At 46.2% G+C, this 15,733-nt stretch overlaps 1 protein-coding gene across 2 annotated transcripts in view; it reads right to left on the reverse strand.

Annotated features, from left to right (window-relative positions):
* LOC132590039 (SITS-binding protein-like) overlaps nucleotides 1-15,733 on the reverse strand; it is a 61,388-nt gene that overhangs the window by 15,361 nt on the left and 30,294 nt on the right. For both annotated transcript variants that reach the window (XM_060262874.1, XM_060262873.1), the window contains exons 5-6: nucleotides 10,067-10,267; nucleotides 6,602-6,870 (exon numbers count right to left, since the gene is read on the reverse strand). In XM_060262874.1, coding sequence (XP_060118857.1) covers nucleotides 6,602-6,870; nucleotides 10,067-10,267 — 470 coding nt within the window. The remainder of the gene's footprint in view (nucleotides 1-6,601; nucleotides 6,871-10,066; nucleotides 10,268-15,733) is intronic.

A 15,733-nucleotide genomic window follows, 5' to 3' on the forward strand; every position in this document is an offset into this window, starting at 1 on the left:
GCTTTGGCTCTTTCCTTCCTTTCCCAGAGGACAAGGAGGGGGAGGAGCCTCAGCCAATAGAAGGAAGAGAGATTTGGCTCAGTAGTTCTGCTGTGGAATTGAGAGAGCCTGGCAAAGCAAGCTCTTCCTCCTCCCCTTCCTCCTCAAGGGAAGAGCCTCAGCCAATGGATAAAATAGAGGTTTTGCTCTGTAGCTCCTGTGCATTTGAGCAAGCTTGGCAAAGCAAATTGTGATGCAGAAGGAAGCAAGAGAGAAGGAAAAGGGAGCAGATGACAGCCAATTGCTCGGGGTCCTGATAGGAGCCCTCTCAGGGCCTGATTTGGCCCTCAGGCTGCATGTTTGACACCCCTGATCTAAAGGCCTGAGCACACCATTAATTGTACTGGCTAAACTGGGATTTTTTTAGTACAATTTCACTCAAAACAGCATGGATGGGGGGAGGGGGGAGCTTTGTGTATTTCAGGTGTGCTGATTCAGCATGCCTGAAACCCTGAAGCCATACAAGAACTGTGCCGGTGATAGTTTGTGTAAATGAGCCTTCTGGATCAGAACAGGTGACACAGTCAAAATTAGCATCTCAAAAACTGACACGATGGGTCAGAACAATGTCAAATAACTTCTCCAACCTATTTCATTAGCCTGCAGCCGTTCAGTTTTGTTCAGTTTGACTGATTTCCTCAGAATACACAGAGAAATCCACATATTTCAATGCAGACTGTGATTTGGCACCAGATGGGGGTGATGTGGATCAGCTGATTCCGCCTGACTGCGCACCTTAATAAGGGATACTCTTGTGCATCTATATATTTTGTAAAAATTGATATTTTGCTAGGGTTCTCTGTTCTTAACATGCCTCTGGTTTTAAAAAAATGATTGTTAAGGGTTATAGGCACTGCAGCTTCAAATTTTTAAAAGCTCTCACATTCTAAAAAGCCCCTCATACAACATATTCTATGAGAACTTTTATTGATCCTCTGTACCCGGTGGAATAGCTGCCTCATGGCGAGGAGGGCATCTGAGGCAGGCAGGAGATGGCAGGTAAGGATGCAGCTCAGCACTGCACGGCTGTACAGCTGCTGACTGGCCAGCCATGTCCTGTAGAGGACACTGTTCTCAATGGACCATGTGAGACACAGCTGGTCAGTCAGCAGCTCTGCACCTGTACAGTATGAGTCCATTGCCTCAGCTATACTGATCAGCCATTTGGTAAAAACATAGACTCCTGCTCTTTGTTTATTGATGTTTTATTAAAATACTCGTATCTCACCTTTCCAGACAAAAAGAAAGAATATGCAAGACAAGTCATATTAAAAATCATATTAGAATCACCCTAAATTAAATTAAACTTTATGAACATATGAACATATGAAGCTGCCTTATACTGAATCAGACCCTCGGTCCATCAAAGTCAGTATTGTCTTCTCAGACTGGCAGCGGCTCTCCAGGGTCTCAAGATGAGGTTTTTCACACTTATTTGCCTGGACCCTTTTTTGGAGATGCCAGGGATTGAACCTGGGACCTTCTGCTTCCCAAGCAGATGCTCTACCACTGAGCCACCATCCCTCCCCTCAACTTTGTTGGTCTTTAAAGTGCCACTGGATTCAAACTTTGTCCTCAAATAAAAGGATTATAGCAAAAGCACAAAATTGGAGTATCATAGAAATATAGAACTGGAAGGGACCTCAGGGATAATCCAGTTCAACCCCTCTGCACAATACAGGAAATTCATGACTACCTCCCACCCACCTGCCCCCCATTCCCTCAGTGACTCCCTGATCTAATATTGATATGTGGTTTTCAATCTTAATACGTTGTTTTTATTGTTGTAAGCTGCCCTGAGCTCACTTGTGGGGTAGGGCGAGATATAAACCGGAAAATTAAATTAAAATCTATGCTCATAGGAAGGTAAAGCCTAGCCAATCTGACCTGGAGGATTCCTTTCTGACCTCAAAATGGCCTTTAGCATTACTTTGAGCCAGTGGAATAACTTGAGAAAAGGCCATGAGAGTCAAGTACTAGCTCATCCCCTCCTGCTCTCTCTCTCTCTCATGATCAGCCTAAATTCACAGACTCAGCATTGCTATCAAATGGCCATCTAGCTTCTGCTCAAAAAACCTTCAAAGAAGGAGAGCCCACAGCCTTCCAAGAAAGCCTGATCCACTAAAGAACTGCTTTGTCAGGAAGTTCTTCATAAGGTTTAGCCAGGGCCAGATCTGGGGAGGGGCAGAGGGGACACCTGCCCAGACACTGTCCAAGGGGGCACTGGGCACCCCCAGAGGGTGGGGGGCAGCAGGACTGTCCTTGCCCCTTTCTCCTTCCCAGGTCCATGCAAGAAGAAAAGTGGGGCAGGGGTGGTATGTTTGCTCCATCCTCGGAGCCTGCCTTCCAAGGTAAGGCAAGCTTTGAGGATAGAGCAAATGCCACGCCGCTCCCCACCCCTTTCTCCTTCCCAAGTCTGTGCACAGACCCAGAAAGAGAAAACTGGGAGGGTGGGCACAACAGCATTTGCTCCATCCTTGGAGCTTGCCTTCTCAAGCTCCGAGGACAGAACAAATGCCACCATGCTGCCCCCCCTGCTCCTTCCTGAGTCTATGCACAGACCCAGGAAGGAGAAAAGGGGCAGGCACCTATGGAGGGGAAGACTGGGTGTGTGTGCTTTGCCCGCTTAGGGGCGGGGGGCACCTTGGCTGAGGCAATGGACACACCACCCACACCATTTTTTGAGTGGGGCACCATTTTTTAGTTTTGCCCTACTAAAAAAAATAGGTAGATCTGGCCCTGGGCTTAGCTGAAAATTCTTTTCATTTCATTTCAAAACGTGGGTTTGGGCCAACTTTCTGGGGCAACAGAAAATAACTGCTCCATCTTCCATATGACAGACCCTCAAGTACTTGAAGATGGCTATCATATCACCTCTTAGTCATCTCTCCAGGTTAAATATACCCAGCTCCTTCAACTTTTCCTCATAGAAGTTGGTCTCCAGACCTCTGACTATCTTCCTTGCCCTCCTCTGGACACGTTCCAGCCTCTCAACATCCTTCTTAGACTGCAGTGCCCACAACTGAACACAATACTCTGTGCGGTCTAATGGGCAGAGTAAAACCATCACTTTGCATGGAAACTATATTTCTCTTAATGCAGCTCAAAATCGTATTTGCCTTTTTAGCTGCTGCATCAGACTGCTGACTCATGTTCAGCATATGGTCTACTAAATCCTAGATCCTTTTTGTAAGTACTGATGCCAATAGTCTCCCTCATCATATAATTATGCATTTTATTTTTTCTACCTAGATGCAGAACTTTACATTTATCTCGGTTGAAATTTTATTTTGTTAGTTTTAGCCCAGTTTTTCAGTCTGTCAGGTTCATCCTATATCTTGATTCTGTCTTCTGCTGCATTTGCTACCCCTCCCAATTTAATATCATCTGAAAATTTAATGAGCAACCCCCCTGCAAATTTAATGAACAACTCAGATCCAAGTCATTAATAAAGATGTTGAACAACACAGGTCCCAGGACAGATCCCTGAGGCACTCCACTTGTCACTCCTCTCCAAGAGGATGAGGAACCATTTACAAGCACTCTTTGGGTGCAGTTTGTCAAACAGTTACAGATCCATCTAACAGCAATAGGATCCAAACCACAGTATATCAACTTGTCAACAAGAACATCATATGGAGCTTTATCAGAAGCCTTACTGAAATCAAGATTAACTATGTCTGCAGCATTCCCCTGATCCAACAAAGTAGTAACTTTCAAAAAAGGAGATAAGGTTAGTCTGACATGATATGACATGTTCTTGAGGAATCTATGCTGGCTCTTAGTAATTACAGACATCCTTTCTAAATGCTCAAGGACTGATTGTTTGATTATTTGTAACCTAAAACCTTACCAGGAATAGACATCAAGCTGATGTGTCAGTAGTTACCTGGATCCTCCTTTTCCCTCTTCTTGAAGATAGATCAATTTTTGCCTGCCTCCAGTCTTCTGGCACCTCACCTGTTCTCTAAGAATTCTCAAAAAGAATGGGCAGAGGCTCTTAAATTACTCCAGCAAGTTTCTTTTGTACCCTCAGGTACAATACATCTGGCCCTGAAAACTTAATTTCATTTAAGGAAATTAGGTGTTTATTTACCATCCCTATGCCTATCCTAGGCTGCAACACCCTTCCGTCATCAGGAATTGAGCTGTTCTGTCCTCTCTTTATCACTTGCCAAAACTTCACTTTCCTCTCCCCATAATGGGCCTACCACTTCCTTTAGCTTTTCTAACACTTCGCCTACAAGCACTGTTTGTATTCATCCTTGTTTATATAGCCCTCCTTCCATTTCCATTCATTTCCTAAATGAGTCTTTTTAAATTCTCTGACCTTTAGAAACCTGGTTATGGAGTCACCCTGGCTTCTTTAGGTTACTCCTGCTTTCCCTTTTGGAATTGTTTGTGATTGAACTTTCAATATCTTGCTTTTGAAACTCCCACTCCTCTTGAACTCCCTTCTCAGGAAGTATTTCAGACCATTGGATTCTACCCAGCATAATTTTTATGTTTGTTAACATTAGCTTTTCTAAAGCTCAACCTATATGTGACTATAAACAGCTTTTCCCTTACCCAAGGATCTTAAATTCAAAAATTACATGGTCACTACTACTTGGGATGCCTACTACTTTCACCTCATCAGCAAGTTCTTCCCTGTTGATGATGATAAAATCCAAGATAGAAGACTTCTAGAAGATGAAGTTGTCAGCAAGACAAGCCAGGAATTTATAAAACCTTTCATTTTTAGCAGAGGACGAATTCCAACAGGTATTCAGGTAATTTAAATTGCCCATGGGCCATGACTACTGTGTGTCATCTCTTTGAGAACTCTGTAATCTGGTCAAGGAGGAATGTCTCATCCAAGTCCTCTGCCTGGTGTGGTGGTCTGTAGCAGACCCGCATCATAATAGCATTATTATTTCTTACCCCTTTTATTTTTACCCAGAGATTCTCAACTGACCTTCCATACTCAGATTCATGTATTTTTTCAAAAGTCTGTATATCCTTGACTTATAATGTAATCCTCCCCCTTCCCTATTTTATCTATTCCTTTTAAACAAGTCATACCCGTCAATCCTATTATTCCAATTTTGAATGTCATCCCACCAAATTTCAGTAATGCTCCATGGTGGATCGAGGCCCTCGGGGTGCTTGTGTGACCTGCTGCTGCTTGCTGCGCTGTCTGGGGGGAGCGCAGGGCCTGGCTGGGCTGAGGAGATGTTGGCATGGTGCCAGGGCCAAGATCCATACAGGATCGAGGCCCTCGGGGTGCTTGTATGGCCTCCTGCCACTTGCTGCACCATCTGGGGGAAGCACAGGGTCTGGCTGGGCCAAGGAGAGAGGTTGGAAGGGCGCTGAGGCCAAGATGGGTGGGTGTGCGGGGCGTAGCTGGAGGTCAGCAGGAAGGGCGCCCTCCCTCCCTGTGGAGTGCAGTGTCAGTAAGAGCAGGGCTGGGCCAGGTGGGGTGGGGGTGGGGGTTACACAGCCATGACAAATGACTAGTTTGCCTGCCTGCCTCTCTCCCCACCACCACCACAGCACCTCTCCTTCCCTTTCTGCCTCCCCCCTTGATCAGTGCCTCTGCACCTTCCTTCCCTTCCCTCCCTTTCTGCCCGCCCCCCATCACCGCCATCGCCCCTTCCCTCCCTTTCTGCATGCTCCCCCAATCACCACCACTGCCCCTTCCCTTCCCTCCCTTTCTGCCCCCCCCCCATTGCTGATGTTCGGCCCTACTGGCTTCAATGCAGCCAGCATCTTATCCCCACGCCTGCTGCCTATTCATGAGTAGCCCAACACCTGCTGCCTACTCACAAGTCGCCCCGAACCTGCCACCTACAGGGCCTACTGTAAGCTCCAGGAGGATTGGCTACATCAGGGGTGTGTGGCCTAATATGGAAAGGAGTTCCTGCTATTAAAAAAGCCATGCCTATAATAACACATCTATACCATTATCCTAGGATCAGATTCAGACAGGCAAAGTTCAAGAAGTAGAAACAATATTATCAACATAAAAAGTTGCAAAATAAACTCCCTACATAGAGAATACATAATGACACGATATACCTCCATGTGATGAAAACCTTCAGTTGCCCGTTTCTACACATTAAGATTCTAATAAAAGGACGTATTCTTCGCCAGGCCAGTTTTCTGGCCTTGCCCACTGTAGCGAAATACAGGGGTGATAAAAAGGCAACTGCTCTGGGATCTTTGCTGAGGGGCACTGGCGCTAATCACCCACCTGTGTGGTGGGGGGAGGTGATTCTAAGGTCCCGTACCATACTTTTGCCCAGGTATCACTGATCACCCCTGGTGAAATAGTAATAACAAGACAGCCTTAGAAATACACATCATTATCAATTGAAAAGAGCAAGAGTCCAGTAGTTCCTTAAAGTCTAACAAGATTTATGGCAGCGTATGAGCTCTCATGATCTTTTGGAAGCTAATGCCCTGCCACAAATTTGGTAGTCTTAAAGGTGCTACTGGGCTTTTGGTCTTTTCTACTGCTACAGATTAATACAGCTACCCTTCCTGACACATCATTATCAGATTTTTTCCTGAGACTCACCTTGCACCAGCACTTATTATTGATGAATTTCCCAATGTAGCCGCTATTAAGGCTAAAATGTAGATATACTTGTCCCCTTTGAGTTCCACAGGGGGTTGAATGGCTTGCTCCATAAACAAGTTGCCCTCGCCACCTTCCAAAACCACATATTCTGCTCCCACTCTCTGTTGCAAGTGTCTCACTCGGTCCATATACCAGAGCACTGCAGCCTGATTGGTTACATTCAGTCGAACGGAAAACTTCCCTTTCCATTTGGTAAGCAATGGTGCCTGCAATTGCAGAGCAGATATCAGAAGAACACAAAAGGAGTACGTTAGCAATTTGTGTACTGATCAGCAAGCAAATTAACACATTATTTTATAATATCACAGTTAGGAATCTTGATAGCAGGAGAGATCTGTCTACTATGTTTTACTTCAACTGATAATTTAACTTGCATTGTAGTTTTGCATCTAAACCATAGTCTTTAGCTGAAATCTCACCTTTTCCATAAAGTCACCTCACAAATCACCTCTAGTTGAGTCACAACTAGACTCAAGGCACTTTAGACATCATGTTAAGCTGAGCCTTTTTATGGACAGGATTCACATTCAGCTTTGTTCCTGCCTCCTCTGTTCTCTCTTTTCACATGGAGCATGATGAAAGAATTGGGGTTTCAAACATGCTCCAGTCACCTGCGACTTACCAATGCAGGTGCCTGGGTTAACCAGAGACTGTCTGTCTCTCTCAAACCAGGATTCTAAACTCAGATTCTAAGCTGTGATTGACAGCACAATCCTAAGGGGGTGGGCTGAAAGTGCTTTGGGAGCAAACTAACTGCTACACCAGCAGAAATGTGAGTTGCACCATTCTAACTCCCTCCCCACCAGCGCAAATGGGACTTGCGCCATTCCCCGGGCATCTCAGCATACGCCCGCCCATGGTTTCTGGTGGAGCAGCACCACGCCGAGTCAGCAGCAGAACTGGGGTGCATGCCACTTCTCCAGCATATGAGGGCAGCCGCAGGGGCATGGCCACCGTTAGTCGGCTCCCTAACGCCTTCCAGCCCAGGAATGCCCCCCGCAAAACATGCAAAGTTACGGCAACGAGAATGCAGGCGTATCCCATAGAAACCCATGGATCCCAAAAACAAAGTTTGCTGCTGCTCCTGGCGCAGCCTTGGAACCCCTTTGGGAGCCAACTAAACGACACAGCAATCCCAGCACGCTCTTGGTGGGACGAGCCTCCTTTGCAGCACCCAATCACAGCACCCACACACACACACACACACACACACAAAGCCTTCCATCCCAGCCCACACAACTCTTTAGGTAGGGCAGGGCATGCAGAATGGGACTCTGCCAGGGAGCTCTGAGTGAATGTCTTAGAGGGCGGGCTTGCATGCTTCTTGGGGAGGGGTGGGGGTAAACTATGAGCCACCTCCGTGAGAGGCTGGACAGGGGAGCCGGAGGGTCTCTTCCTCCCTCGTCCCATGGCACACATCAGAAGGGAGTGCGGGGGGGAAACAATGAAATGGACACTTCGCTAGTGCCTCACACTCTGTGTCCTGCTGCCACTGGGGGAGGAGTTTCTCGCAAGTAGCGGGGGGTGTCAGGGTGAGACTCTGTGTCCATGCCGGGGAGGGCTTCCCTATGGGACTTGATGGCATGCTGAGACTCTGTCTACTTGTTCCAATACATACATTTTTCCTGGTTTCCCTGATTGCAGACTCCTGCACTATGTTTTCCCTGTTTGTTTATGGCTCACAGGGAGGACACATGACTCCCCTCGCCTGCTTGCCATTGACACGAGTCTCTGACAGTGGGTGGGCGCAGCCACAGGAATGGCCAATCCTGCAGCTCCGCACTTCCCCTTCCCTCCCCCCTGCCTCCACCTCAGCAGCGAGCCAGGCTTCTCTCTCTCACGCACACACACCCAGCCTCACATCTGTCCCCTCCCTGTGTTGGTGGGATTTCTCTCCTTTGCCTTTGACCATCTGCCCATGATTGGCTTAGTTCTTTGTCAGGGGGTGGGGTGGGAAAGGCGATCAACCTCTCCGGGGCTGCCTCTTCCCACCCCTGACTGTCATCTGCCACAGCACCTGCACCAGCACTGGCCAATCTGGGGGGGCTGGGCTGGTCCTCCCCTCCTGCTGCATCCACCTCGCCTGTGCACTGGGAGTCCACACTCCAGCAAAGTTGCCACGGCGATGGCCTGACATGCAGTGATCTATGCTTCTTCTCTCCCCCCACCCCTACATCTGAGTGTGCCAAAGCCCTTAGGGAGTCGACAAGCAGCACCTTAGTTACACCACGGCTGGCCACCACAGAAGTCAGGATTGGGCTACCCAAATCCTAGCTGATGAGGTAGGGGATGGGAAACTAATACTAGTGAACCAGGGTGCCTGCATTCATGCATTATGGATAACCAGCAATCCTGTTTTTAACCAGGATCTCTTTATCATGCTCAGCAAAAAGGAGGAAGCAGGAGTGTGGCAAAAGCATGGAGTAATACACAATCAGCACTTTCACACATGCTAAATAATGCAGTTTAATCCATTTAAGTGACTGTTTGCAAGCGGATATTGCCATTTCATGCAGTAAAATCCAGTTGTAAAGCGCACTTGAAAGCACATCATTTAGCGTGTGTGTGGAAGTGCCCAGAGTTGGCTTAATGTTGGTTGAACATGACAACTGAATGCAAAGCTTAGCTTAGCTTCAGGATCTGCACGTGCAAAAATAGCACTGGCCTTTCTTACAGGGATGTGGTAGAGATGACAGCAAGGTAACATATGTAGAGCTCTTTGAACCCTGAGATAATACACTAACTGTTATTATTACACTGGCCATTATTACCTACTTGATTTAAGTGTGTGGCCTCCTGGGACCACACTCGCAGGGCCAGCCTGTGCTGCAGCTCAGCTTCCTGGGTCCTGGCTCGCTGGCTGGGCTTGTGGGGCTGGCTGCACTGTGGCACAGCTTCCTGGAGTTCCTGCTGGGCTTTTTCTAGAAAAAAGTGCCCTGCATAACAGGGACTCTTTATGAGTAAGTGGTCTCAAGATCTTGCTCACTGACAACTCCTCAGATTCTGTTCCATGTGCATAAAATATAATATTTTATAACAAATTTGCATTTTGAAAATAGCTCATAAGGATGCTCCTTAGAACTATCTACATATTATGAGCTATGAACATTTTATTCATAACTGAAAAAATTAAATAAGATAGTCTGCAATATTGCGTTTGGTTATCGATGGCCAAGAGGTTTCTCTTTTTTCAGAACTAGTTCATTGCTACTTTATACTGTACTCAGAGGCCTGAGGCTAGCCAACCACGACCAATGGTTAAGCACAGCAGAGTCTGCTTCACCGATTATTCCTGTCTGTTAAACTTTAACAAACCAAGCAAGCATTATATCTACTGGTTCCTTTTCTCATCAGGAACCTCTAGAAGTAGTCAAGTGAAAGAGACGATATAGGGACTTGTACCGAGTATTCACCAGATTCTGAATGGCGGCTCAGCCAAAAGTGTTCTTTGCTTTCTTGCAGAGACATCTGAAAAGGTTCAGAGTTGATGTTTGCATAAGGAGAGAGAGTTATAGAAAGTTTTAGAGGTTTTAATATGGAGCAGTTCATGGTATGTCTTGGCATATGAAGCCTTCTTCTCATCACTGGTAAATATGTGTGGTCCTGAAAGACGGAAGAAGAGAGCGTACAGTGATTAAGAACTTTCCCACAGGTAATGAGGATGGCAGTATCTGGTAGGTAATACTGAACAGCTAAAGCATCATTACAATGAGCAGACCCTCCTTACGACATAGACATCATGTGCCCAGGGAAGCTATTTCTGCTTGCTACTAGCAGCATTGTATAGTGGGTAGGTTGAATCCTGATTCTGCCAATGAAGCCTGCTGCTTCAATGAAGCTTGAGCAAATCACTCTCAGCCTAATTTGCAGGGATGTTATGAGGCTAAAACAGAGGAGGGAAGAAATTGTATTGGGGTCTCACTGGGGAGAAAAGTGGGATATTAATTAATTAAATAATCTTAACATAAAATCTAACATCAAAAAGCACCAGATTGCTTGAGGTTCTGCACAACATGCATAACTTTAGGTTCTCCTGAAGACTGTTACAGTTGACAGGAGGTCTTTAATTCATGCACTGATCAAGTCCCATCTGTTATTATCAACAATGTAGGAGAGGTATACAATACCAGAGGCTGCAAAAAGGCACAAAGCCATTTGTATTGATAATGGTTACTACACTCATCCAAAAACAGTCAGTTTGTAATTAAAAAATCAACTACAGTGAAAAATCACAAACAGAAACTTAAACAGTGAAATAGTCCGAATAGGTCAATGTAAAAACAATATAAGAGGTCAGACAGCATAAACAGTCCAAAACAGTCAGTTAGGAATCATGGGCATGAACCATGGTTCAAGCACAAAACAGGTGGTTTGTAGTTCATTTTGAAACAGTTCATTTGATTGCATCATTCCTGAACCCCAAAACAAACTGTCTTCCATGGAGGTTCAGGTTGTTCATTAGAGCAGTTCATTCTCCAGACAGCCTGGTGCCAATACAGTCAATTCCTAGGCAACACTAGGGATGGACTTGTGGTGAGCCCTAGAAACACCCAAAGCAGTTGTCCATAGCATGATTGGCAGCTCTGGGAGCCAACCATGGAGCTCCCATTCTGCCCTATGGGAGCAGATGATATACCACATCCTGACTCAGCTGCTTTTGCATTGCAGCACGAAGAGAGAAGAGTTAGTCGTTGTGAGAGCAGGAGAAGAATTGTTTGCTTTGTAGCTGATTTAAGAGAGCTTTGAGGGATTTCCCCCCCCCCCCCGCCGATTTTTTTAAACACCTCTCCTGGCTGGGTTCCTTGCTGTGGTTTCAGGAACCAAACCTAAAGCTAGAGCTGAACTTTCCTGGGGACACTTGCTTTGGTTGCGGCTATAACTCAGATATCCCAAATCCAATCTTTGCCAAACTTGGAGGGTCGATGGAGGAGAGCCTGCTGAAGACTGCCTGTGAGTTTGGCATCCCTAACTCATGAGAAGAAGAAGACTGCAGATTTATACCCTGCTCTTCTCTCTGAATCAGAGACTCAGAGCAGCTTACAATCTCCTATATCTTCTCCCCCCACAACAGACACCCTGTAAGGTGGGTGGGGCTGAGAGGGCTCTCACAGCAGCTGCCTTTTAAAGACAACTCCTTTTAAGGACAACTCCTGTGATAGCTATGGCTAACCCAAGGCCATTCCAGCAGCTGTAAGTGGAGGAGTGGGGAATCAAAACCGGTGCTCCCAGATAAGAGTCCGCGCACTTAACCCCTTCACCAAACTGGCTCTGTTTTCTCACCTCCCAAACCAAACAAACCACAAACCATCAGTGCTGGATTAAACCCTGTGGAGACCCCTAGGCAGTCAAAATCTCATGGGCCCCCTCACAAATTATCTCAGGGTCAGAGCACCCACCCTGCTGCCCATGGCCCCTGCAGCCTGCAGGCACCTTCTTAAAAGCCCCTTTCACTAAGCTGTAGGGGAGAGGCAGAGAGAGGCAAACTTGGTGATGATGCCAGCAGCAGCCACACCAGGCAAGCTGGGCAAAGAGTAGCTCAGTTGCTGGCTGCTCATGCAGACTGGGAGGGCTGCAAGCAGGAGGAAAACTGGGGGGAAATGCCAGCCTGGGGCCCTCAAGGCATGGGGGCTCATAAACCAGTGCCTACTGGGCCTAATTGTTTATCCAACCCTGCAAACCAGTCTGGGAAATGGAAAAGTTTGTGTAAATTCATGGTTCATGCAATCAAATTAACCACAAACCAACACAAACCACCATTTTTCTGGTTTGTACCCCATCCCTATAGTCAATGTATGACCAGTATAAACAGGGACGGTTTGCTGGCTGATTGTCCTGTTTCAATATCTTCTTCTTCAGAACTACTTTGCTATATCTAGTATGCAGCCTTGTTAATCCATAAGAAAGAAAACCAATGACTATAATCAAAATGTTATATACGAATTTACACATTCCACCAAAAGAATTTACTTTTCTATTAGTAACTATAGAAGGAATTACTATGCATAAAACATAAATCTTTAACAAATGCAGTAAAATATAGATCAGTTAGTGAGATTACATATACAAAAAGTGAAATAAATATATGAAAAAATGTACCAGGAAAAGTTAACAAACTCACATATCAGTCCAAAAAGCCACAAATTCAAATTTGCACATGCAATTTGACGACAATGAGGCCAAAATAAGAGCCAGTTGCATCAACCAAACATATTTATGGATTGAGTATCCATTGTTAAAGGGCCAGCAGAACATACAGAAGTAACATATTGCAGTGATATAGGTTGATATGAGGCAGAACCCAAACTAAATACAATGTCCCAAATTATACAAAAGCAGATAGATCCAAGTGGTTATTAAGGCCAGGTGGAGACAGTGACTAAATTCCTTACTAACCTTATGCTGCTCTCATGCTCCTCTTCTCCGTGAGGCTTCCATTGGATTTCACACTATCTGCCCCAGGGCTGAAACTAGCTTCTCCTTTTTCACGCAGCAAACAGAAACTGGTTTTAAGAGGATCTTGTTTGCTGCGCAGAAGAGGTGGAGCGAGTTGCAGCCCTGGGACTGATAATGTGAAATCTGATCGAAGCCCCGCAGAGAAGAGGAGAGAGAGAGCAGGGTAAGCCTAGTGGAAAATCGATCAGTGAGTTCAAAGCCTTTAGCTTTTTGTATATGTAATATGTATATGTTCTATAATGACTGACAGAAACAGCAAGTTTCATAATTCTTTGGGTGGAATGTGTAAACATGTATATAGTACTTTGGCTGTGGTTGCTGGTTTTCTGTTTCTTACCGATTAACCTATTCGGACTGCTTCACTGTTTACACTTTCTGTTTTGGGATTTTTCACTGTAGTTATTTTTTATTTACAAACCGTGTTTGGATTATTGTATTAACCGTTATTGATATGTATGGCTTTGTTCCTTTTTGTAGCCTCTGGTACTGTGTACCCCTTCTTTTTCCAGTTTTCTGAGGTGTTTCCCCCTTCCTCTTTCCATTACCAACAATGTGACAGCATCCTGTGCTGTCTCCAGGGGATGTGGAAAGGATGCATAGAATCTGATCAGTGCCTGGATGAAAAGCCAATGAGAACTCTATATACGGTGCTCCTAGTTTAATTACATGATTCAGAACCAGACAGTTGTTATGGGAAGAGATATTTTCTCACTACAAAGATGGTCACAAGGTTTTGTCCAGTATATGCAGATACTTTATATGATATTTTAAAGTGGAATGTAGGAACTTTGGAACAAATCTGGTAGTATTAAGCGGTGTCAGCTCAGCAATAGTCCTCAATAATCAGTCCTCTCTGTGTAGTTTATTTGATAGACAAAATGCAGCAGCATGACTGTGTGTCAGATCTGTCATCTGACAAGTTAGCCAGATCTTTACACCCTTTCCCCAAACCATTACTTCCTGTCAATGCAAGTTTGCACGCAGGTTTGAATCCCCACCCCTCTACCCCCCGTTAGAATTGGATATCGGCTGTGAGGCCTTCGCGACTCATTTCGCAGATAAAGTCTCAACTCTCTGCCATAATCTCCCAGCAACAAATGACACAGTAGGGGAACTGGAAGTCTGCTGTCTGTCCTCGAGTCCCACATTGGACCACTTCAGCTGTCTCTCTCAGGAGGATGTGGACAGGATCTTGGCTGCAACGAAGCCCACCACCTGTCCTCTGGACCCGTGTCCATCCTGGCTTGTTAAAGCAGGCGGGGATGACATTCACGGGCCTTTAGCTGAGATTGTTAACCTATCCCTGTCATCAGGGGTATTTCCGGCTAAGTTTAAAGAGGCAGTGGTTCACCCACTTCTGAAGAAGCCATCTCTGGACCCACTGGTCCTAGCCAATTATCGCCCAGTCTTGAAATTACTATTTCTGGGCAAGATAATTGAGAAAGCGGTGGCAGAGCAGTTTCAAGCTTTCCTGGAAGATACATCTGTCCTTGATCCCTTTCAGTCTGGCTTCCATCCTGGTCATGGGACAGAAACTGCTCTGGTCACCCTCACAGATGACCTTAGAAGGCATCTGGATCAAGGCAGGTCAGTGCTGCTATTACTTTTTGATCTTTCAGCAACATTTGACGTGGTTGACTATGATCTAATGACCCACCGCCTTACTGACATTGGAGTCCAGGGGGCTGCCTTACAGTGGTTTTCCTCCTTCCTCCGTGGTCGGGGACAAAGGGTGGTGATTGGTGAGCAGACCTCCCTGTGTCACCCACTAGAGTGTGGTGTACTGCAGGGAGCCATTCTCTCGCCAATGATGTTTAACATCTATATGCGCTCCCTTGCCCAGATTGCCAGAGGTTTGGGGCTGGGTTGTCACCAGTATGCAGATGATACCCAGCTGTATCTGTTGATGGATGGTCACCCAGACTCTGTCCCAGACTATCTAACCAGGCCCCTGGAAGCAGTGACCGGTTGGCTGCAACTGAGCCAGCTGAAGCTTAATCCAACTAAGACGGAGGTCCTGTACATAGGTCATGGGGGGCTAAGATCCAGCTCCCCACTCTGGATGGCGCATCTCTTGTGCCAACTCAGAAGGTGAGGAGCTTGGGTGTGATACTGGATGCCACCCTTTCTATGGAGGCCCAGGTCACAGCTGTTGCACGATCTGCCTTTTACCATCTTCGGCAGGCCAAACAACTATCTGGTCCCCCGGGACTTAGCCACAGTGATCCATGCAACAGTCACTTCCAGGATAGACTACTGTAACTCGCTGTATGCAGGCTTGCCCTTGAGGCTGATCCGGAAGCTCCAGCTGGTGCAGAATGCGGCAGCACGATTGCTGTCTGAATCGCCTGTATGACGAGCAGTTGGCCAATTCTGCACAGTTTGCACTGGCTACCAATTGAGTACCGGATCCGCTTCAAGGTTTTAGTACTGACATTTAAAGCCTTGTGTGGCCTGGGACCAGCATACCTGTGGGACCATCTCTCCCCATATGAGCCCTGGAGGTCATTACGATCGGCCAATCAACATATTCTGACCATCCGTGACCCAAGGAACATCCAGCTTGCCTCGACCAGGGCCAGGGCTTTTTTTGGCTCTGGCCCCGACCTGGTGGAA

This window comes from Heteronotia binoei, chromosome 21 (assembly GCF_032191835.1).
Source record: "Heteronotia binoei isolate CCM8104 ecotype False Entrance Well chromosome 21, APGP_CSIRO_Hbin_v1, whole genome shotgun sequence".
Taxonomy (NCBI): domain Eukaryota; kingdom Metazoa; phylum Chordata; class Lepidosauria; order Squamata; family Gekkonidae; genus Heteronotia; species Heteronotia binoei.